Source organism: Crinia signifera, chromosome 2 (genome assembly GCF_055691185.1).
Source record: "Crinia signifera chromosome 2, ASM5569118v1, whole genome shotgun sequence".
Lineage (NCBI taxonomy): Eukaryota > Metazoa > Chordata > Amphibia > Anura > Myobatrachidae > Crinia > Crinia signifera.
The window spans coordinates 139,504,793-139,530,609 of NC_139218.1; the positions used below are offsets into that span (position 1 = coordinate 139,504,793).

The window sequence follows — 25,817 nt, forward strand, 5'->3', positions numbered from 1 at the left end:
ATTCTAGCATATATGCTGGTGTTTTGAATTTATAAAGTATGTCAAAAATACAAAGAATATATATATTAAAAAATATTTTTATTATTCTAATCATTTTTATAGTCAAAACTCTGGAGTGAAAAGTCTATGTCAGGTGAGCCAGTGCCTCACCTGGCTACCTTTTCTGGACATCTCTTATCAAAAGTCATCGATTCTCCAGCAGTATATACTGCTGCACATGTGTATAATGCTGGCATGTACCCCATGGCTTATAGGTGCCGATTCTGTGGGTGCTCAAGGGCCCGAGCACCCACGGAAATTGATGAGCACCCACGGGCTCGAATCCCGCTGCTGGGCCGCCATATTAACTTGTTAATTTGCGGCTGCAGCACCCACATCGCTGGACCCGCCACCTGGGAAACAGTATGCCGGGAAGAGTGTATTCTGTCCGCGGAGTACCTGCACTGTGGGCAGTGGCGGAACTACCGAGGGTGCAGGGGGTGCAGCTGCTATGGACAAAAAGCACTCCCCTGCACCGTGATGCTTAATAATTATATTACTATTTCAAAGAGCCGCCACGGCCGCCTGTGCACAGAGTAAGGACGGAGCTGCGCGCACCGTGCTAGGCTGGGGAGTGGGGGGTGCGCACCACGCTGGGAGAAAACCCGGAGAAGCCGAGCGGATAGTCGGAGGGATGATTACGCGCAGCCGCGCACTTTCAACAGCACTTTGTAGCCTCCCTCCACCAGCACCATAGAGGAGCTCAGCTGACCAGACAGGAAGACGGCCCGGTACCCACCTCCACCTCAGCAGAACAAGCACGCACCGCACCCAGTCAAAGCCATCAGCAACACATTTGTCCCCCGCTGCCAGCCGGATTGCCCCTCCTGCTTACATACCCGCCTCTGCCTGCAAGACAATGAAGCCTTACGCATGTTCCCCGCAGCTGGCAACATCAGGATTTTGATGAATCTCAAACCTCCAACACAGGTGGGAGTTTGCTTGTATGGATGAAAGCTTCACAGTATGTATGTATGTATGTATGTGAGCTGCACAGTATGTATGCATGTACAGTATGTATGTATGTGAGGTGCACAGTATGTATGTATGTATATATGTATGTATGTATGTATGTATGTATGTGAGGTGCACAGTATGTATGCATGTACAGTATGTATGTATGTATGTATGTATGTATGTACAGTATGTATGAATGTATGCATGCATGAGAGCTGCTATGTATGTATGTATGTAAGCTGCACAGTATGCATTATTTATGAGAGCAGCACAGTATGTATGGATGAGAGCGCCACTGTATGTATGTACAGTATGTATGAGAGCAGCACTGTATGTATGTACAATATGTATAATATGTATGAATGAGAGCTGCACCGTATGTACATACAGTATGTATGAGAGTGGCACTGTATGTAAAGTATGAATGAGAGCAGCACTGTATGTATGTACAGTATGTATGAGAGCGGCAATGTATGTATGTACATTATGAATGAGAGCAGCACTGTTTGTATGTACTGTATGAGAGCGGCACTGTATGTATGTACAATATGTATGATAGCGGCACTATATGTATGGGAGTGGCAATGTTCTAGAAAGAAAAAAAATGTAAATATGTGAGATTTGACATAAATAAATAGAGTCCTGCCGCTTTGTGACGGGCACCTAGATATAGCGCTAGGGACCCCCAATATACAGAGAAGCCTTGACGCGGCTTGGGGGCATAGCATACACCTGCGCAGGTATATGTAACCAATATCTCTGAATTCTATTATCATGTAGTGTTCTAGATTGGTTACTAGCATTGCTCAGTGTGTTGAGGGAAAAAATGTCTTGTTTTACTTACCCAGTAATTAACCCCTCCCTCATGCACCTGGGAAATGCTACTGAACTAATTGAGCATCTACCACTATCTGTATGTATGTTGTTAGAGGCAGAAGGGAGCCCATATTAGGAGGAGATGTGGGTCCTGATATGCCACATGGAGTAGTCCGGGGTTGCTCCAAGGTAGGTAGCTCTTAGTTTGGATATATCAAGTAAGGAGCCATTATCATGTGGCTCCTTGCTGGTTAATCGTAGACCCAATTTAGGGTAACGGTGGTGTGGGGTGCGGTGCTCCTGGACTGGATGGGCTGGGTGGCTTTAGTGCGGCATGCCCTTACATTCTATTAACACTTTTCCCTCACTAACACTATCTCTATCCTATTTTAATTACATTCATTTATCTCTCCCTTTTTATATAGCTTCGGCTTCCTATCACTAATTATTAACACTTAGTATATCACTGGCATGCCGCGCTGGGCTTCCCAGCTTATGATGGTTTTTTGGGGTGCCGCACCCTGCACCTAGATATAGCGCTAGGGACCCCCAATATACAGAGAAGCCTTGACGCGGCTTGGGGGCATAGCATACACCTGCGCAGGTATATGTAACCAATATCTCTGAATTCTATTATCATGTAGTGTTCTAGATTGGTTACTAGCATTGCTCAGTGTGTTGAGGGAAAAAATGTCTTGTTTTACTTACCCAGTGATTAACCCCTCCCTCATGCACCTGGGAAATGCTACTGAACTAATTGAGCATCTACCACTATCTGTATGCTTTGTGACGGGCAGAAGAACCTACACAGTCATGGTGACCCCCATCCTTAACCCCACCTCCGTCACGGCCTGGAACCAATAGAGTTTTATGGGCTGGTGCCATAGCGATAGACAGTCTGGAGACCTGAATTGGGGGCCCTTAAAAAAAATTTGCTATGGGGCCCACAAAGTTCTAGTTATGCCTCTGACTGTGGGGGCATTTATGTACCTGCACTGTGGGGGCATTTATGTACCTGCACTGTGGGGGCATTTATGTATGTGTAACTCTGTTGCTGTAATTTGAATATTGGAGACAACTGTGCTCCGTAATATAAATTGGTATTATTTTGTAGCCACACCCCTTCCCCATAAAGCCACTCCTCTATATTTTTGGCTTGAGCACCCACCAGCAAAAACATAAATCAGCACCTATGCCTGGGCTCATATATTATGTGCAAATCTGTCTCTGGTACATGCCAGGGACTCCTTAGCCATTTACCTCACTGCACGTCCCTGGAATAGGGGACATGTTGGGCAGAAGGCTGAAGCAGTGTATATACCAGATGCCCAATGATTAGATCAGTTGGACATGTTGGAAGATTTTCCATGCCAGACTGTCCGATCATTACTGATCAGTTGTGGCCCTACCCGATGCAATTATCTCCCTGACAGTCAAAATACAGGAGATCAAAATACTGAAAACCATTGTCAGACAGTCAAAATATCTACATGTTTAAACTGCTGACATTCATTATTCCGACACAGTCAAAATACTGACACAGTCAAAACTTCGACATTTGACCATGCTGGCATAACAAATCCCTGTATCAGGTTAGTAATTTGATTGTAATTTTGCTGGCATTATCCTCCGCACTGAAGCCCCGACGTACATTTTTCCTTTAGTGCAATTTAAGATGTTTTTTTTTTTTTTGTGTTGGCAAGATTATACATGTCAGGATTTGTGTGCCAAAGAAATCATACGTAGGATGGTCTTAGTGCTTACCCAGTACATAAATATTGGTTCCTTGGAGAAAGGAGGTAGCACCATACCGGGGAGTTGGCATCGGGGCAAAATGGACCCATATATCTTTTAACATGTCAAATTGCTGAAGGAAACAATGTGGTCGTAGATCTGAACCCATTCCTCCAGCAGCATACACCCTGCAATCTGCAAAGAGGGAAGAAAATCTCTTTAGATTATTTGCCATGTGTCAAGTGGATCTATGGGCCTGATTCTGATCCACTTGCAAAAGCAAATTCTCTCTGTAATGGGCAAAACCATGCTGCACTGCAGGTGGGGCAGATCTAACATGTGCGAAGAGAGTTAGATTTGGGTGAGTTATTTTGTTTCTGTGTGGGGTAAATACTGGCTGCTTCAATCTTACACTGCAATATAGATATCAGTTTGCAGTACAAAAACACCCAAATATAATTCTCTCTGCACATGTTACATCTGCCCCACCTGCAGTGCACATGGTTTTGTCCATTAGAGAGAGAAATTGCTTTTAAAAGTGAACCAGAATCAGGCCCCATGTTGTGGATTTATAGGACTGTTTAAGACAGGCATGTGCAAACTAAGGCCCTCCAGCTGTTGTGAAACTACAAGTCCCATCATGCCTTGCCAAAGTTTTGCTATTAGAGAAAGCTAAAACTATGGCAAGGCATGCTGGGATGTGTAGTGTAGCAACAGGTGGAGGGCCACAGTTTGGACATGCCTGGTTTAAGATATAGTGCACTGATAACTTACTTTACTAAAGTATTTTTATTGTAGTGTTCTGACAAGATAAAGGTGGCGATTGATGATGAGACTTCTACTCAATTTGTTATGCAAAATGCACTTGTTTATGATCATGGAGAACCTGTACCTGTCAAAGTGTAGTTTGAAGTTAAGACCAGGGTTACCTACCCTCCCGGAATGACCGAGAGGGTCCCGGAAATCGGGTCACCCTCCCGGCCCCCCGGAAAGGAGGGCAACCCTCCCGCATTGCCCTGCAACCACCAGTGGACCGCCCCTCAAGCAAGAAAGTCGGCAACCATGGTTAAGACGCATGGGCAAATCCTAATGCAGCTAGTATAGTAAGCATTATAGTGTTTCTACATTCCTAGCAGGGGTTACTAATGTATACTTATACCTCTCACAGTGATTGATATTCCCATGGCTGGCTCTCTTAGGGAGCTCTTCTTCTTCCACTTGCCCTCATCAATGTTGTAGACTTCTACCACCTTGAGGGGTGTCTGGTTTTCTCCCACTCCTCCAACAACCATGATTCTCTTGCCAACTGAGACCACTGCGACCCCAGCTCTAGCAGAAGGCATGGGTGCCAGGCTAGTCCACCGGTTGACTTCTGGGGAAAAAACCTCAAAAGAATTCATTGGGTTTCCTGTATCATCACATCCTCCTATTGCAAAGATTTGGCCTCCAGAGTCTACTAGAGAACAGTACACACGAGGGCTGGAGAGAGGTGCTAGTGTCTGCCATTGGAAGTCTTTGGCAAGTGGCACTTCCATGCTGGGTCTCCGACACAGACGAGGCTCATCTGGGTGTTGGCATCTTAAACACAAAATGAGTAGAAAACAATAAGTGATGTACTAGTATTTCATGGTCATGAATAAGCTTAAGACACGATGGTCCGTTATTAAGTATGCAATATGCTGAAAAAGCAAATAAGCAATGTTGAAAATTCTTAATCGCAATGTAAGAAGCCAGCTGCTACTTTTCACCAGCTTTTATATGATATGTGAGTATACAGAAATAAAACATACAGAAAAAGTAAACACAGAATTCATAATATCTGTTATTACTAATTTTATAAACACTTATGGGTGAACAGTAATATTTAGAGGAAGCTCAGTATTGTTTAAGAAGCACTCTGCTGTGCCCTATAAAACCAACCCTAATATCTTCAGTTATTAATAAATATGCAACCAACTCACAATTACAATTTTATCTAATATCTTTGGTGTTGATAAACATCAAGCTTTTAGACAAATATAATATCCTATAAAAGAAAATGGCGGCACTTAAGAACTAGTGCCAGGTATAAGATTAGCTCCAGTCATTGTAGTCCCTTACCCCTGATGAAGTCCGGATGGACAAAACATGTTGGAAAAACTTCGGTCACTTTTCTCTCACCGCACTGCCTAAGATAAGCAATATTATTTTTAAATAATTACCTTTTGCCATTTTCTTTTATACTTGCAATTTTTTTTACTACATATAAGGTCTATATATCTTTTATGATCAAACATGCTTTTTCAAATAAGTTTTTTTTCTCTTTTTGATTTATCCTTCTATTTTATTGATATATCCCCACTCTTTTATATGCTGTTTTTGTGTTAATACACGTTTTGAAATCCCGTCTGAGTGCCGCTGCTTGTTTCCTACCTGTCTGCAAATTTGTCCCAGAGGGCACCAGGGTGTTTGTACAGCTGAGGGAGTGCCGGGTCCACACACCAAACTATATATATATATATATATATATATATATATATATATATATATAGTGTGTTCTTTATGATCCTTGAGTGGTTGAGTGTAAGTTTTGGTCTTGTGCAAATGTTTGTTTAAATTCAGCACAGCATGTATATGTGAGGGGTGCTGGTGCAATGTGCTGGCCGGGTGAGGGGTGATGGGTGCTGTGATCTGTGCTGCTGGGTGACGGGTGCAGTGCTGGGTCAGTGGCAGAAGAAGTTGTGGTGCAGTACCCACTGCATACCTCCCAACTTTCTTAATAGTAGAATAGGGACACTCGCGTGCCCGGAAAGGGGACATGGTCTATGCAAAAGAGGGTGCGGCTTATGCAAATTAAGCCACACCCCCTTTCGGCCGCGAATAGACGCTGTGTCTATTCGGTCAGATTGGGGGGAACTCCCAACTGCCCCCCCCCCCCCCCCGCAGCGGGACATTTCCGGACACGGGAGGGACGCGGGAACGTCCACAAAAATTGGGACGTTCCTGCGTGTAGCGGGACAGTTGGGAGGTATGCACTGCAATGAAGAGGACCACAGCAAATGGCAACACTAAACTTGGTGTTGGAATAATCTGCAAGGGGACACCAACAAACATTTTGCATAGGTCATTCAATTTCCTAGGGCCAACTCTGCTGTTCAGGATATCAGTGGTAAAAAGACCGATCCCATCATCCCAATATTGAGAATCCTGGCAGGTGCTCCATAACTCACCTAATCCTTCCCTCTTATACCTAACCATCCTCATCGCAGCCTGACACTAACCCTCCTCACTAGTGCCTAATGCCCTGTGAACCACTGCCTAAACGTAACCCCCCCCCTTGCCCGCAGCCCAATCCAAACCCCCCCCCCCCCCCCTTTTAAGTGCCTAATCTTTAACCCTCCCTCACCTGCAGCGGGACCCTACCCCTCCCTGCTAGTGCCTAACCATAATACCCCCCCCCCCCCCCCGCAGCCTAGCCTTAAGTCTCTCCACTACAATCTTAACCTGAAACCCCCATCACCAGCATGACCCTAACTTGCCCCACATTCTCACCAATCAGAATGCCGTATACAGTCATTCCGGCATCCTAATCCTTTCGAGGTTCCTTCATTGGTCTTCTGGTGACAGTCAGGATGCCGGCTTCAGTATATTGAATTCTGGGATTCTGACCACCAGGACGTTGCCTGCATCCTGTTCCCACTGCTTTCTCCTATTTAAGAAGTGTATTAACAACAGGGAATATATATATATATATATATATATATATATTCATATATATTTGTCATGTAGTCTGTAGACAGAGAGAAGGGTTCTCACACCTCTTTGTGCATTAATACCCTCTCTTGATTTATTATTGTCTTTGATCCAAAGGCAAGTATTCAATGCCAGGGGCGAGCAGTGACAGCGAGCAGGGCTGCCTGTTTGCTGTCACCGCTTGTCCCCACAGTATTTAACTGACCCCCCTAATACGCCGATTCCCCCTCACTCCGTTTTTGGAGCAAGGGGTAATCGGAGTATTTTGCTGCTGAAGCAGTGAAACCCGCGGTGAAATGCAGCTGATTCAATGCATTAGCCGCTGGTTTCGCTGTTAGGGGGAATCCTCGCTGTCCTGTGACAGTGAGGATTCCCTGGAACGTTGAATAGGGCGATCGGCCGACGAGGGGGTTAAACAGCGAGAATTACTGGTTTTCTGTGATCCTCACTGTTTAACCCCCTCGCCGGCCACGGCGACCCGCATTGAATCAGGACCAAACTGTAAATGCAGAGTATGCGTGTCCAATGCTTTATAAATAAATGCTTATAAATAGCAAAAATAAGCAGGGTTTCTTTTTGGATGAAATGGAGTTATGGCGCCATCTATTGGCTATTTAATTTAAAGCACATCAATTGAGTATGCAAAATTGCTGTAGGTCTTGGGTTCCTATTTATCAGACTTAAAACCCCCATAAACCATACAGAAACATTTGCTTATAATCCCCCCCCCCCCCTTTTGAAGTGAACGATTCCCCATGTGTATTCCCTTATACCTCCTGTATTCTGGTTAAAACTTAAAATTGAATCACTTCATAAATGCTTTAATCCATGAATAAAGCAGTTTGGACTATATAAAGGGTTTTTATTGTTTTAACTTAACTTTACAAGTTGCTTATCTGAGCAGTGTCAGATTAACAAGGGGGCTGATGGAGCTGCAGCTCCAGGCCTCCGCATAAAAATAGGCCCATCATCATTACAGGATGATTATTACCAGCTAGCCACAAGGTTGGTCATAAATCATAAGTATTACAATTGAATGTCAATTTTCCACACAATGGCATTCGCCTCACCTCCTCCACTTCTCAGAATGGGCCCCTGAAAAGCCTGTCTGTAATCAGCTTTCACCCCTGCTGCCGTCTACTTTGCGGGCCACCTCTCTGTGTGTGGACTGGCCGCTGCCCGCTGAATCTCCCTCTGTGTGCCATGCACCGGGTGCCGCGTCTCCCCTGTGTGTGTCTTTGTGCAGTGCAGGCCGCCCGCAGCTGCTCAGCGCTCATAAACCGAGTCGGCTGTTTTCCGTCCCGTCTGCCCTGTACACCTATAGTGTATGGCATTATGTGTAATGGGCATTACAGCGTGGGGCATATGTAATAGGCATTACATGTGCAGTATAATGTGTATCATGCATTATGCATACCTCCCAACAGTCCCGATTATCAGGGCCTGTCCCGCTGTCCCACCCGCGGGCGGCAGTGTCCCGCGGTGAGGGGAGCTGTTGGGAGTCCCCCCTGTCAGCTGCTAAGCAGCGGGGAATAAACGCTGTGCGCATGCGCACAGCGTCTATTCCCGCAGCCAGGTGGCTGGGGGCATGGCTAGAGGCTCACAGAGCCTCTGGGTCATGCCCCCATAGCGGCAAAATGGGGGCGTGGCCTCGCGAGAGAGCCGCGAGTATAGGACACGCCCCCAAATTAGACCACGCCTCCGAAAATTTCGGCGCTCCTACGGCCTGCTGAGCTGCCAAGGTTGGGAGGTATGATTATGGTGTGCAGAATAATGTGCAATGGACATTACAATGTGTGGTATAATGTGTAATGGGCTTTACGCCGCATGGTATAGTGTGTAATAGGCATTATTGTTAAACAGTGTATATTGATATAAGTAGCCTGACATTGTTTCGGCTTGTGAGGCCTTCTGGGTCACTGTGTGGGTCTACATGTTTTTATGTCACTGCGAGGCCTTCAGAAAACCAATTTAAGCATGGCAGCGACCATTTCTGTGGTATCCAATGTCTGGACATGCATGTTGCAAGAGTGGGGGTAGAAGGATTTTTTTTTCTAGCTATGTCATGGCTTTTGTCGCCTGTTAGAACACACCCTTTTTTTTGCTCTGTGACAAATTATCGGGGGAGGGGGGGGACATTTTTAACTGTTTGCACTGGGAGCCAAATTGTCTAGAAACAGCCCTGATGGACAGCTTAACTTATTGCACATGCGAGGCACCCCATGCCATCTGCTCCTGCGCTCTGCGGCTGCATGCCCTGCCTTCTCGCTACAGCAAGAGCTATGGGACAGTCGAAGAAGAGAATTAAAGTTAACAGTAAGTAACATTGCTGGTCGTAGGTCACCAAGTGTATTGGGGTTGCCTTCAAAGAGGAATCAGATATAGCATGGGTTCAAAACAAACGTTAACATTGTGAATTACCACAGACAATGCTGCTGATTCTCAAAGTATAGGTGGGGAGGTGGGAATGTCTCCTTTCACACTGCACTCAGACCTGGGATCGACCCCGGACAGCCCCGTTTACAATGATCCTGGAAAATCCCGCAAATACATGTGTATGTCATTAGAAAAGGACGTTTTTCTTGCTCACAATGATGAGGTCACAATAGAAATACCTTGCAGCATTGTTTCAATAGTAGTCATAACCCTTTCATCATTATTAGAAAACTTGAGTATTAGAAAAGTCATCACAACATCATGTTTGGTTAATTAAACTTTGTTTAGTTTGCTTATAAACAATACCACTGTGCCTGTTATCAGTCTCATTATTTCCTCCTCCCCCTTATGCTGAGCAGCTCTCTGATCTCTTTATTCGTCCAGGGCGCCATGCTGCCTGTCTCTTCTGCTTTCCCGAGCTCTGGGGGGGTCACACCCCCTTTCCAAATGTGTACTGGGCATTTTTCCAAGATGCCTCTTGGCACCTCCTCATTCACCACTGCTTGCCAGTGGATGTCTGGAGGAGAAAGGTGTTTCACCTAGCTGCGTTGTACACTGCATCTTATGTACTCATTCTGGAGGAAGGTTGCCGCCACCTGGCCCCTCTGTGGTCGTGAACGGATGACATGTCATGTCCGTGACCAGAACTAGAGCCCTCACAGGCAGCGTCACGGTCACCCAGATTCTTTGTGGTTGCGGACGGATGATAAATCATGTCCGCGACCAGAAACTAGAGCACAGGAACCTACAGTAAGCGTCACAGAGCGGGAGAAACAGCGCTTGCTGTTAAGCTCCGCTCCTCCTCACTTCGACCCCAAACACATGGAGCTGGATTCCGGAGACAATGGCAAAGTGGCGACTCCATTGCCTCTGGCAGAAACCCGGTACAATTGGTACATCCATTTTTATTCAGTAAAGACCGTGAAAGAAACAGTACTGTACAGTACTGTACTGGCTAAATCGGTACAGTTGGAGGGTATGCATCTTAAAAATGCCTCTGATTTGAGTTTTCTTGGGCTCAAGCTCAAGAAAGCTCAATTCAGAGGCATTTTTACAGTCCCATGTACAGAATCCCGGGTAGGGCACGTTTACACAGCACTGCATCCCAGGTCAATCCCTTGTTCAACCCTGATCGCGACCAGGGACGTTCAACCCAGGAAATTTCACATTGAACAAATTCCCGTGTTGATGCTCGTTCATGCGCAATAACCCTGGAAAGTGTGTATGTAATTGCCAATGATCATCTAGTGCAGGCATGGCAAACCAGTCAGAGAAAAAGGCATTGAAAAGGCCAAATCCAACAAAAAAATACATTGAAAAGGGCAGATTCACATTATAAATGTCCGCTCCTGCACCAGACCAACTTCATGTGTCATTCCAGCAGCCCATTTTGACACTGCAGCAGCTTTTAATATTGTCAATGCAGCCCTCCAGTGTATCCTGTAGTCAGAAATCACTGCAGTGTTATAAGTTTTAGGATGCCCAGAAGCCTCTTAAAAAGGGAACTAGCCAATGGGACCAACTTAATACGTGGTCCAGCTGGCAGGTGGACAAAAGCTATAAATGGGAGATGGCTGCATGCCGTGACTTGCTGACTCAAACATGCCTAACTTATGAGTCCCCTTATGACTCTCTGCAGCCTTTACGACTCTCATTGCTCTTCGTAGAGGGAGTGATACTAAATGACACGATTTGCCTTATTTTAGCTCTGTCCCCTCCCCAAAGAGGCGGGAATGCCGGTATTTGAGGGAGTGGGTGTGGGGGTCAGAAGGGGGACCGGATTTTTGAGACCCTCCAGGCCACTCCGGTAGGGTAGGTAAGTATGCGCTGACTTTCACGGCTGCTAGTTTTATGACACACTGGAAGGGAGAGATGTTGCACTAGTCAGCACACTGGGGGTTATTCAGACCTGATCACTGGACTGCTAATTTGTAGCGCCCTGCGATCAGGTAATCACCACCAAGCCAGAGGGAAATCCAGCCCTCTGATTATCTGCAAATCCATTCAGAACCACTCACCATTGAATGATTTCCCCAGTGTGTGCAGTCTATGCAGGACTTACTCGGCTGCTGCTGCGATAGAAACTGGCTGATAGTGGCCGGAGCTGATGTCACAAACCCTCCTCGAAAAACGCTTGAGCATGCCTGAGTTTTCCCTGATACTCTCAGGAAATGACCTACAAACGCCGGCTTCCTGTCAATCAACTTGCGAATGGCTTTCAATTAAAAAAGTCTCTGGATTTTAACACTGGGTAACCTTGTGTATGCATCGCAGAATGGCCTTGTGCATGTCTGCATGTGCAGTCCATCAATATTTGCCCAAGGTGTGATCAGGTCTGAATAACCCCCACTTTCTGGTACACTACTCACAAGGCAGGATACTCAGAGGCTGTCAATGATGGGAGCCGCATTTGAATAAAGAAAGAGCTGCATGTGGCTCAAGAGCCATAGGTTGACCACCGCTGGTCTAGTGTGTATGGGGCTCAACTTCTACACATCCAGCCACATGTTCCATTTGACTCATGCACTAGTTTAGTACTGTATGCTAGACCCCAGTTTAAAACTGATGGCCATACATATACTGCTGCGTTCCTGATCACTTGTGTGCCCTATGTCACTGGCCCTGTTTTTATTTTTTATTTTTTTGCCACTTCAGCATGCCCCAACGTGCTCAGGATCATAGCAGGGTGATTCAACACCTGTACCATCCTTACTTGAACAGGTAACGACAGGTCTGCCACTTATAGTTTAGTAAGCAAGAAACTGGCCACACGGAGCCCCCTACGACTGTTTTCCTAGTCCACATGCCCTTGTCAATGTGATTTGATCCACCAGCAAATCTGTTTAGGCCGTCACCCTCTGGAGACCATGCTGAATGATACAGCCTTGATGGACATGGTGTAGTGAGCATACCAGTGCTATCTCTGTTTTACTTCTGCACGGTCCCGGTGCAAATACGCTGGGGAACGATCACTGCTGAATTAGGCCCTTCATCTTTTGCTAAATAATGGGGATTGGAAATGCATGTTTGCACATAATTTTAATTAGAGATGTGCAGGTTCGGATTTACCTGGATTTTCTTATTGGCTATCGGGTGTCACATGTTTTGACTCTAAATCATGTGACAGCTGATAGCCAATAAGATCCTGTTTAACCGTATGCAGATATAGCAGCCTGACTGTGCAACTATCGAATATAGATAGCTGGGCTTGTGAACGGACTTGTCCATTCTACCCTCAGCAGACATTTCTACACTGAACGAGGTTTTTTGGACCTAAAGTGCCTCTATATTCCCAGCCGGATATACTACTCCAGGTGCTCCCGCATTCAGCGGTGGAAGCACCTGAAGGGTTACCAACACCATCATTACCCTACAGGCTGTTTATTTCATCAACTCTGAGGCAGTTCGAAATTACCCTATCAGTGAGCATAATCCCCTACAAATACCCATGGACTCAGGAGGACTTTCCCACTAATCTAAATTGTTCCAAGCAGAGTGCGGTGAGTGCACCCTTACAAAAGGGACTTTGAGAACATTGTTTCTTTTATACATTTTCACTTTTATCTTATTTTTGTTTTTTCTCTTTGCTTTTTACCACCATTGCCGGGACGCTGGCGCCAAAGTGCTAATAATAATCCTTGCAAGGACATAATTGTTACTGCTATATTCTCTTTGTGATCTTTGTCTTATGTGTATGTTTTATTGTTCCATTTTTTGATCCTATTTGATTGGATCAAAATATTCCATATATGTGTAAAATTTTAATAAATTTCTACTGAATAGATCAAATTTTATTGTTATATTTAGCCACATATGGTTTCAACTTCACGGTGTGTCAACAGGCAACCATCTAGATTTTTTGATATATGATCTTTTGATACATTGTATACACATATATATTTGGCTTCTTTTCCCAGATGCTGTGATTTTATTTATCGTTTTTTTTTTCATTTTTCATTAAGGCAGAGCAGAAGAGGACACTAGCAGCACCGGGACGGCTCAGAAAAGTAGATCTCCGGGTCCCGACGATGGCGGCGAGCAGGGCGGGGTGGGAGGTAAGCAGGTACCACTGGCAGTGCTGCGCAGCAATAGCCCCACATACCCCCAGCGCCCTCACCTACTCAGCGCCTTCCCGCCATTGCAGGGTCTGCAGGACTATAGTTACTCCACTGATCTAGGCCCTTGAGTAAGAAAAGACCATGCGGACCAGTTGCTTACTACATTGTGAATTTCTAGGCACAAAGGAAGCCCTGCAAACATTGTTGTTCTGACAGATGCTGAAGTGCATCTCTTATGACAGTCTGCGGTTCCCATTCTCTGCTGTTACTACTCTGCTGTCACTTCAGAAGGCTGTTCTTTTTTGACAGAGTAGAAACAACATTCATTTGTTTGCTCAGTGATAAAAGCTAGTGTTTATTATTATATGCTAATGGTAAAGTCTATGATCATCAAAAGGGTTATGGCTGAAACGTGTTTACAGCAAATAAATGATTGTTGGCGAGTGAGACGAAAACTCAGATAAACTGGAATTTTGCCCTACACTGTTATTATCATTACTGAGGGATTTCAAGTGCGAAATAAGCCATTCATTACATATTCGGCAAGGATTTTTCTTTCTCGGGGCAGTATATAATAACAGAAAGAAAATATGCGATCATATGTCAGTAGTTCTAAAGAATTTGAAAAGTAGGGTTAAATGATCAATGGCTTAGGTGCCCATTTATCAATCTCATATATTTAGCCAGATCTGTCACTCATCTCCTGTGTGTATAACGCTCCCGCCCAGCGTTATACACAAACCCGCCCCCCCCCCCCTAGGTAAAGGATCAGTGTCATACACACAAAGTTCCCACCCAGCGTTATACACAAATCCGCCCCCCCTAGGGAAAAGACCAGTGTCTTATACATATGAATTTTCCCACTGCATTGCAAATAGATGTTTAGCCTAAACATCAATTCACAGGGGAGCGTACAGGGGTGAAATCATTCAATGGTCGCCGACCATCAAATAATTTTTCTTCCCTTGATCGCAAATATAAATTAATATTGACTGACCTATATTTGCCATGTCCGGGTCCCAGAACAGGGCGGGGGTGGCTGACATCATGTGACGTCAGCTGCCCACCTGCGTTCGCATGGGGAAACCCAGCATTTTTCTGTGCGCACCCACCATTTTTACATGACAATATACGCGTGCGCAGAGTGCAAACACAAGTCAACCAAAATCGAGCTCTGTATCTCTGCCTGCACTACATGCTGTTCTGCTCACATTCTGGCTGCCTGTTTCTGCTGCTGCATAAGAGGGACAGCTAATGATGTCAGTATGCCCTGGATAAGGGGCCCCCTGACAATTGGGGACCCGGGGTACAATTATGCATACCTAGTGCCAGTGGGGTTTTACAAATGGACGGATCGCAACAGATATCTGGGCCTAATTCAGACCTAAACTCTGGGCTGCTAATCTTCAGGGCCCAATGATCATTTAGCCACCACCCCACCACAGTGAAATCCCACCCATGTGCAAGGTTACGAATGGCATTCAGTCTTCCAAATTTTTGCAAATCCATTCACATCACATAAGCATCTAATGATTTCTGTAGTGTGTGCAGCAGTTTAATAGCCAGTAGCTAATATCTACAGCTAACCCCCTTCCTCACCTCTAAGGGAGGAATTCAAGGGATTAGGACAGAGCAACTCAAGTGTTGTTCTATTCAGGTGCGCACAGCTGCCCGTGCGGAAATTACTGTTATGTAACTACTTATCGTACATTTCTAGTTATGTGATGGCATGGGACAATATACTTGTTCTGTGCCTTCTCAAATTTGCCACTGTTATTTTTTGTAACAGTACTTGAAATGTACAGAATGAAGTGAACAGAGAATCGTATGTGAGGAGGGAGGCATAGGACTCAAGGCCCGTACACACACATCGATTTGCTTTAGATTCTATGTTAGATTTGATTTTCTATTAGATCTGGCATGAGATCTTCCCATTCGATTTGGCATTAGATCTGTACTTTTGCATTAGATATCAAATTCGATATCGAATTCGATATACATTCATGGTACAGTGTACACATTCGATTTACTAGATCGAATTCGATATTTCCTTGGCTGCACAGTAGTTTTTCTGTTCGATTTTGTGAAAACGGGAGCGCGCATCGAATCGAATGCAGATCGAAAGTGACACAAAAACCATTCGATTTTGTTTAGGATTCGATTTGATTTTGCTTTTATAAGCAAAATCGAATTGAAAATAGGGAAAAATCTATGCATGTGTACAGGGCTTTAAGCTATGTACACACACTTCATTTTGCTATAGATTTGATGTTAAATTCGATTTTCTATTACATATAGTATTAGATCTTGCCATTCAATTTGGCATTAGATCTGTACTTTTGTATTAGATATCGAATTCAATATCAAATTTGATTTACATTCATGGTACATTGTACACATTCGATTTAGTGGATCAAATTCGATATTTCCTTTGCTTAGATTTTTCTGTTCGATTTTGAGAAAACGGGAGCACGCATCAAATTGAATGCAGATCTAAAGTGTTCTAAAAACCATTCGATGTGGATTTGATTTTCTTCTATAAGCAAAATCGAAACGAAAATAGCCAAACATCGATGCATGTGTACACAGCTTGAGATAGATAAAGGATCTTGAGGTGTGGATTATGATGTACAAATAAGTACCAACAGAGAAACAGAAAAATAAACATCCAAGGCAATGTAGAAGAATGAACTTAGGATGATGTCCCTCAAGGTCCATCAGTGGAGGCAGATCAAGGTGGTAATTCTTGTTTACACGCTATATAGCGAGTTTGGCCCCATCCTGATTCTTTGGGGACTGCAAATGTAAATGCTCTATTATGCACATGTGCAGCTCTCTGTTGTCAATGTCTTTGGTAACGTGCATAGTCGCCGAACCATACGCAACCATCGTGGTGGGCCAGGGGCGGACAGCGTTGGGAATGGGGCTCGATTCATGGGAACGGCCAGTGTTTTTTGGGCATTTTAAACCCATGTTGACCTAGACCCATGTCGATATTGTCCCATGTCCACCTTGTCCCATGTCGACCTTTCCCCATGTTGACCTAACGGTGTCAACCTAATGACTGTCGACCAGCTTGCTGTAGTCCAAACGATCCCAACCCCTCCATTGACAGTCCCCATCCTCGGACCACATGTAAGCACTGGTTAAAACAGGTGAATGCCGATGCATGGCACAGGATGGTAAACGCAGAGTGTGGATCATCTCACAGACAATGTCTAGATCAACATTCATCAGGTAAACACCATGCACTAGGTCAGTGCTCACAAAAGGCTGACATTGACAAACAGTTAGATATACACAATTCCCCATTTTCCTAAGTGCGCTCTTCCTCCATCTCCTAAACAAACAGAAAATGGATCTGGAAGACCCCAGAACGAGCTGCACCAACCCCCGAACCCCGCACCCCTCTCAGTCCCATTCCCATTTTTTCCCCACAACAGGTAGAGTGCAATACAAACAACTCCTCAAACATATGCACTTGGTCAACACTGACAAAAGGTAGACATGCACTAGGAAAAGGTTTTTTTTTTTTTAAATTCAACACCTGAGTACGTGGACCCCCAAACAGTGTACTATGTACCCTTACATGGCTCACTTAGCTCTCTATGGGGGTTATTTTGGTTCACTCTTTCTGACAAATTCCTTCTTAAATGGACAAAACCATGTGCAATGCAGGTGGGGCAGATGTAACATGTGCAGAGAGAATTAGATTTGGGTGAGTTATTTTGTTTCTGTGCAGGGAAAATACTGACTGCTTTATTTTTACACTGCAAAATAGACCTCACTTTGAAATAAAACCCCGCCTAAATCTAACTGTCTCTGCACAAGTTACATTTGCACCCCGCCCCCCTGCAGTGCACATGGTTTTGTCCATCTAAGGACTTTGTCAGAAAGAGTGAACCAAAATAACCCCTATGTTTCAGGAACACGTAGCTGGCAAAGCCTGAAAACAAATTACAAAAAAAAAGGGAAAGAATAATGTAAAACCCATGTCAACCTTTTTCATGTGTTGACCTCTTATCAATGTCAACCTTGTGCATGTCAACCTTTTTATCATTGTCGACTTAGTACATGTCAACCTTTTGGTGGTGACTTATTGACTGTCAACCTAGACATTGTCTGTGAGACATCCGGATACCGTAAAGGCCATTACATATTAAACTGTCATTTAATCTTATTTACTAGCACTGTTATGGGTTCATATTCATGTGGTATACTAGTATGCTCATTTATATTCTTATGTGGGGAACAAGAGTTGTTATGCTGCACAGAAGTATATGTCTCTGTGAAGTCTTGCCCACAACATGTAAAACATTTCTTTTGAGAGCTAAGGGAATGTTACCAACTGCAGTTCAAGTTGCAGATTTAGATCAGAGACCAGGAATATATAACCTTATTCAGATCTAACGGGGGTGCATGCAAGGCATGATCTCCCCCAACCCATCCAGTACCAATTTCGGCTCTTGGCTCAGAGAGCATGGCTATTAAATGAACAGCTGGAGCTAAGTTGGGAGGGAGGGAGCAGGAAGGGGATTTCAATGTTGTATTATCATATAGATGTGTTTTGTAATGATCATAATACAGGACATTTGATAAACTAAACCACCCTCCACTTCTCTCACTCTCAAAGAAAAAGTCTAGACCCGCACCTAGCTCACACTTGCCTACTTTTGGGACCTTCCTTCCAGGTCATCTCAGAGCGAAGGTCTAAGTGTCAGGTGCTGCTGCCCTACACTGTGCAATGCCGTGTGATTTAAAGTGGATGGAGATCTGGGAGAGCAAATGATTCTCCAGAAAATGTAGTGGCAGCGAGCAAAAAGGCAGTTGCTCATGGTGAATTGCAAATGCTGTAAAATATTGCAGCCATTGAAGTAATTGCTCCTTAAGCCTCTGCAGCATTGATGTTTATAAACACTTGTATGACCTGTAGGTCAGTCTAAAATGAACTGTGTCTGCAAGATTTCCCAGTGATTTTCTGACACAGCTTATACTACTCAGCACAGTACAGTAGGCATCAATGGTCCCAACGTACCACTCATTTAGTTTCAAGCACGCTGTGTGGAACTTCTGCTGACACGCTCCCCTGTATGAGTCCGAATATGTACATATACATGTACATGCCGTCCATGGAGTAATTAGATAAGTGTTTCAGAACCTTGGACCTCATGGTACACTAACATTCTGACACAGATAACTCAGGCAGGTACTACTAATATGTCGCCTGTGTCCAAGTATGTCTGTTCTTAAATTCTGGACTGTTATACTGTGGTTGGGAACCTCGAGTTACAGCTAAATAATAACAACCCCCCCCCCCCAAATGTTCTTCCTGAACGAGGACAAGAATTCACTTTTTCTGCATTACTGCATTCGCTCAGAGAATTGCATACACTTAAATGATCCGAAATCTCAAAGAAATTCAGGACTTGCTTTACCTACTTGGAAACACTTATAGCAGTGCAGATTAGCTTTTAAATGACATTTCCAATACAGGAGATATTAGGAAAACAGGGGGTTAATCTCAGCATCACAAGTATCGCACCTATCTACCAATTCGTTAGCACTCAGCTTGATGAGTTCTGGTTACTTAGCAACCAACGCCCACATGAACTTACCATGTGGTACAACAAGGACAGCATGAAAGAACAGGAACTGGGCCTTGCAAAAAAATACACACAAATATTAAGACTTAGCAGGAGTATACCTAGGGGGGAAATTATAGTTATTATACTGACATTATGAATGACTATTTACACAACATGAGGCTTTGCGTGTACGTAAAAGAGTATCTGATGTTATTGAGCAGAACAGACGTTTCTTGTATTGATAGGGTTAAAGGAGAAGTGAAAGATATAGTAAAGGAGACTTAAATCCAGGTCACTTCACTATTGCTTAAAGCCCTTGGGTGGACTGCTGCGCATTAGTCACGTGTATCATTGCTGATGTGGTCTCTAGATCAAAATCACATTGCAGTACGATTAGGACCTAGATTCAACAACTATTGCATGACCTAGAAAGACACAGGAACTAATAATGCTAGCCTGCATCTAGTTACCTAATACGGTTACATCTACACAAACATCCATTCTGACAACATGAGCTTTTATTTGGTTACTTGCAGGACTGCAGGGTCCTCCTCTAACAGTGCAGAACCATAGCTCATTCTCATGGTTTTTGCTAAGGGACAAATATTTTATATATATATATATATATATATATATATATATATATATATATATATATATATATATATATATATATATATATATTACAGTAAAACAATGCCCTCTGTCAGATTAGAGTGTAACAAACTAGTGATAAATAGGCAGCCTATTCTCTAATGTTCCCTGGGGTTCGGTATGATTTACCTACAATTAAAATCCTGACGGTCAAAATACCGACAGCAATTGTCCAACAGTCAAAATACCTACATTTAAAATATAGACAGGTCAAAAATTAGACACATGTTTTTCATATTTTTTGGGGTCTATATGTTGACATAGGTCGACATGAACCCCGTGCTCCGGGCACGGTGCCTCGCTGCACACGGCACACTATTATATTTCCCCGCCGTGTCCACTGGGATGGTAAAGTATGTACAAGTCGGTTTCAATGAAAAACTCATGTTGACTTTTTGACCTGTCTACATTCCATATGTCGGTATTTTGACCGTGTCAACATTTTAAATGTCGGTATTTTGACCGCGTCGGTATATTGACCATCGGTCGATGGTTGTCGGTATTTTGACTGTCGTTATCTTGATTGTAGGTAAATTGACTGCATCCCGTTCCCTGAAGGTGGAGAACAACAATAGATAAATAAAAACAGTAATCGGTTGGTAAATACCTCTAAAATAGAGGAAAATAACCTGTACAGTATTAATCGATTAAAACGTCCTAATCCAGTGAAGTACGAGTGTTGCCGTCCAAAACGATTTATTAAAAGTCTTTATTACATTTGGTCCACTCCATTCAATGAAAATCACTTCAGTAACATTAAGAGACTGAAGTAGTTGGCGGGTATCACATGAAAGGTACCCCATGCGATACTTCGCCCTAGTGGAAGGGGGCCTTTAAAGATTCATTAAAGCTAAAATATAAGTTAATGTGTTGTAGTCATGGAGGGCGATCATTTGCGGCTTGGGCTGATCTGATGTCACTGCGCCTTGTTATTGAAGTATAAAAAATAGCTGTTCACACAAACTGAGAATTCTATTTTACAACGTGTTTGTCTAAATACTGTAAGCAGGATCATTATCAGCCATTGCAATCTGTTTTGGTGCCCTCATGTTGTAATAACTGCCTCCTTGTCCAGCGTATACTGCGATATTACAGAATGTGTGACCTGCTAAACCTTAAAGTGCTATTGATAACATTTATATTTGTCTAAAAGCTTGCTGTTTATCAACACAAAGACATTAGATACAATTGTAATTGTGAGTTGGTTGCACATTTATTAGTAACTGAAGATATTAGGGTTGGTTTTATAGGGCACAGCAGAGTGCTTCTTAAACAATACTGAGCTTCCAAGTTACAAGCATGTTGACATATTCACATGAGATCCAGGAAAGAGTCTGACAGTCTTATAGTCGGTGTAACAGATCTCCCCTACTCATACTTGCCTACTTTTGAAAACTAGTTTCAGGGAGATTATAGTTGGTAATAGAATTTTGCAAAGCACCCATTGAAGGGGCGTATCATGCTCCACCCAAAGGGCGTGTCTAGTTCAATATATGGAGAGATTGTGAGTGTGACACCCAGAAGCATGGGTGTGTACTGCTACATCTGAGAGGAATCTTTTAAAATGACATATCCAAATGTGGATGAGCTCCAAAGCAGTTGGTAAGAGCTACTACAAGGTATACTTGGTATAGTGCTGGGAAATGGTGCTGATGATTCAATGTAAATGTGTCTATCTCTCATTCCTTTTTCACCAAAAAATGTAACCGTGTAACGTGGACTAGGTGAAATGAGGGAGATTGTTAGACTAATGAGGGAGAGAGGGAGATTGCTGATATTTCAGGGAGTCTCCTGCAGAATGCAGGAGGATCCTGGCTTTAAGTAATTACTAAATACAACAGTGGTGGTCCCAGGGAAGCAAAAACACATATTATTCATGTGACCATCACTTACTCTACCCAAGAATAACTTTTTAGTATTCACTATGTTAATGCAAAAAAAGTTCTGTGTTGTAAATGACTTAATGGCTAAGGTGCTTGTATACTGATAAATAAAAAGTAGGTTAAGGAGAGCAGAATATATGCTTCAGCTATTCAGTCATAGAAATTACGCTATCAGAGCTGAGGGCCCTAGGAAAGTAGCAATAAACTTTTACCAGAAAGTTTTTCACAGTTATAATACTGGACAAGACCAGGGCTAGTCATCATGAGACCCAGTCACATCTATGTCTGCAATTGATCCTATTTCTTTAGTCATATTAATGCTCAAATTATATTGGCATTTTACTCATGAGTTCTCAATGAAAGACTCACTAGATTAACTTTGTGAGCAGAGCAACAACATAAGGGTTAATTTGGATATGAAAATCCACTCACAAATTATATAATCAGTGATCTCCGGGGAACCTCTGCAGGAGTTACAGTATGAACGCAGAAAACATTACCATAAATATCTAGTTCTGCTGAACCCATAACATTATCAGTGCCAAGCAACGGAATATTCTGTATTCCGCAGAAAAAAACTCTAGAAACTTCCACACCGGAACCTTATGATAGTGCTAACCTCATATGATATAGCAACTGCTCCGTAATATGTCACAACAGAGGGTGAGTGTTATGACAGTCAGTCACACAGAGACATTGATTGCAGATCAGAACAGCTTAGACTCATCTAATCTGCTTTTATCCGACCAACTTAAAACATCAGTCCATATTTAATCCAAGGTCTTTATTCAGGAAAGCCGGCTGTCTATATTTCCTCCCTATGTTTATCCCAACCACCTTTGATGGGATCCAATGCCATAAACACATGCAAATTATGGATTTATATTGAGAACAGTAGTTGTAGTAGAATACGACAAAAAAAAAAAACAACCAAACAAATAAAAACCCCACAATGATGGCTTAACAGCTTGGTATAGATATAGATCTGCATTATGTTGCATCAAAACACTTTCTATTAGCATTCAGTCAGAAAAAAGACCATACAACCTCCCTTTTCTGCTTAATTAGCTGCTAGCATTAGGTCATATCTGTATTGGGAATTGTGCTTTCCTGGAAATCCAGTGGTGTTCTTCTGCCCTATACCATGTCTGAGAGCTTTTCATTGTAATGTAGGCGTCAGCCTGAAGATCCACTCGTGGGATTATTTATCATGATGTAGGCTATTGTATGAAAACTATACAATGAAACGTTCTAAGCAGCGGATAGGGACATAACTATCCGTGACATTGAAGGGATGATGTCAGAGACAGAGATAGCAGGCTAGGACATTGTTACTGTCACTGCCATACCCTTGTGCTATGGGTACCGACTAGCCTTCAGCACCAGAGTCAGGGATGCATTACTTGGTGGTTTGTGGCAGAACTGTCATTAGTAGGGGTTAATAACTTACAAAACAAGAATCCGCTATACTACTCACCGGTGTCTCCAGGGTTACCAGCGTTCTGGGTGCTGCCTGGTGCTCTTTCAAGTTTCAACCTGGGAAAGTCCAAATATATATAGCAGTAGCTTCCTGGGAGCTTGTCACTCCCAATCTTCTGCTGCTCCTCTCTCATAGCGTACATGCCTGCTCTCCCTCACACTGCTCACAGCATGTTTCTGCCTCTCATCTTTCCTGCCTGCCCCCTATTCCTCATATGCACACGTTGTCAAGTCTCTGCCTTTATTTTTCGCCCTCCTCGCAGCCCGTAGGGAATGACAAAAGCTGCGATTGAACAATGATACGCAGAGGGAAAAATACCTGGAGAGGAGAGAGAGAGAGGAAAAATGTCAGCGAGTGGATCGTCAATTATCCATGCATCAAAGCTAATTTTAAAACATGTTCTAAGGATGCCACAGCTGGTGATGTCAGGGGGATACTTACAGTGGTTGCAAAGGGAAGAGTGGATAAGAGCAATCCGAACACTAGGCAATACTAGTTCGGTAATGCCTTCTTTACATCTAAGTATATATATCTAGATTTCTATACACAATAGTGGAATCTTACTAGTTAAGGGTAGACAGATATTTAATAAAAACTAAATTAAAAAAGCAATCCGAACAGTATAAAATATGCATTGTTTATAGTGAACTATCATCAAAAAGTTGGATGCTACTTTAACCCATTCACTACTGCTCACATTTAGGAGATTGCTGTAATAAGATGAGATACAGTAACCATCAGAGAATGGAGGGGTGTCCTGCAAAGCCCTGGTCTCTTGGAGTCTTCACTGATTTCACTAACGAGCAATTGGAGAATAATTTTCCAATGAGTAACATTTTAATGAAAGCATCATAATAAACAAACTGATACAAATGAAATGCAGTTTGGCAGTAGGGTTTTTCTTTCTTAAGTAGTTACTATACCGTCAAAACGACGTAACAATATAATGTAATGTCAGCGACAGCGGCTGTGCGTGTCCTAATGGAGCAATATTTGAATTGCTCTGCCGAGCACTATATAGTGGCCCCGGGTGCAAAACACCTGAATTCCCCTCAATGAGGTGAGGTCCAGGCAGTGTTGGCCTCATATAAGATGGATAGATACCCAGTGGTGGATTTCCTACTAGGCATGTGAAGCACATGCCTAGGGACAGCACTTGGTGGGAGGTCAGAGGTTTTTTTTTTTTTTTTAATTACAACAAATACTTTATTTTGCAAATGAATTAAGTGAGAAAAAGGGCAGCAAATTGAGGCCCCGGAGGTGGTAGTAGGGTGAGATCGGGGCTGCTATAGCATCTGCACTGGAGCCGAAATTAAGAGGGCAGTGACATGACAAGGAAGCAGCCAATAATGTGCCTGGGGGCGACCTGTCCCCTAAATCCATACCTCCATACCATAGAGAATGTCTTTCCCTAGAGTACAATTGTCTGACGTGTGTCTTCAGTGCATACAATTCATTTGGAAATGATGTCACTTAGAACACATGCATATTAAAGTTTAATGTTATAACAAACAGTAACACTGCCTTTCTACTTTCATTTATTTATCTTATTACTTGTGCTCTGATGGAAATAGAGGAAAGGAAGCTACCTGCAAGGAGCATTGTACTCTACTGTATCTCATAAACCACTCTGGTCAAACTGAAATAAAAGCTCTGATTTCAATGGGTACCACTAAAAGAGGGGAACATAGGTGGGTTACATATATACACACACACAGAAGATACAGTATGCTATATTATTTAAGATTTGAAGGCGTTAACAGTTCTTACTTTGTGCTCTGAAATGTAGGCTTTAATTATTATAGAACATTTTTTATCTCCTTTTGCAATACAATAATACATCTTGAGACATTAAGACATTACATATACAATTTAGATTCTTTAAAATGATATTACTCGTAACACAGGGGTCAGGTTGATATATTTCTAATACATGGGGAGGGGGGGAGATGGGGGGGTGGTAGTGAATACTCAGAATTAAATTTAGACCTCATGGGGCTCTAGGTAAGATACCGGTTTGAGGCCTCCTCAAATAAACCATAGCACAATATTTTACCAAAAACCCTAGCCCAAACCCCTTTACTAACCCTAACCCAAACTGCTACAATAACCCTAATACCCTATCTATAATACCCTAACCCAAACTCCTAATCTAACCATAATACCCTAACTCAAGCCACTACACCAACTCTAATAACCTACTGTATCTGTAATAACCTAACCCAAACTCTTACACCCTAATACATGATTAACCCAAACTGCTGCACCAAGCCTATTTAATTCCCTAACATCCTTACTTCATGTACACCACACAGTATTACTCCTATTACACCTTAAACACATTACACATTATACTTCTTAAACACATTACGCCACAGTACTCCTTATACACCTTATGCCACACAGTAGAATTTCTTAAGTACCTTATGCCATACTGTAATAC

At 43.1% G+C, this 25,817-nt stretch overlaps 1 protein-coding gene across 3 annotated transcripts in view; it reads right to left on the bottom strand.

Annotated features, from left to right (window-relative positions):
- KLHDC8A (kelch domain containing 8A) overlaps positions 1-25,817 on the bottom strand; it is a 57,793-nt gene that overhangs the window by 19,612 nt on the left and 12,364 nt on the right. For 2 of the 3 annotated variants that reach the window (XM_083172997.1, XM_083172999.1), the window contains exons 2-4: positions 23,372-23,692; positions 4,706-5,124; positions 3,577-3,741 (exon numbers count right to left, since the gene is read on the bottom strand). In XM_083172997.1, coding sequence (XP_083029123.1) covers positions 3,577-3,741; positions 4,706-5,081 — 541 coding nt within the window. In that variant the 5' untranslated portion in view covers positions 5,082-5,124; positions 23,372-23,692. Of the gene's footprint in view, positions 1-3,576; positions 3,742-4,705; positions 5,125-23,371; positions 23,693-24,071; positions 24,149-25,817 lie in introns of those variants that run through there. The other variant, XM_083172998.1, reaches the window with a different exon arrangement.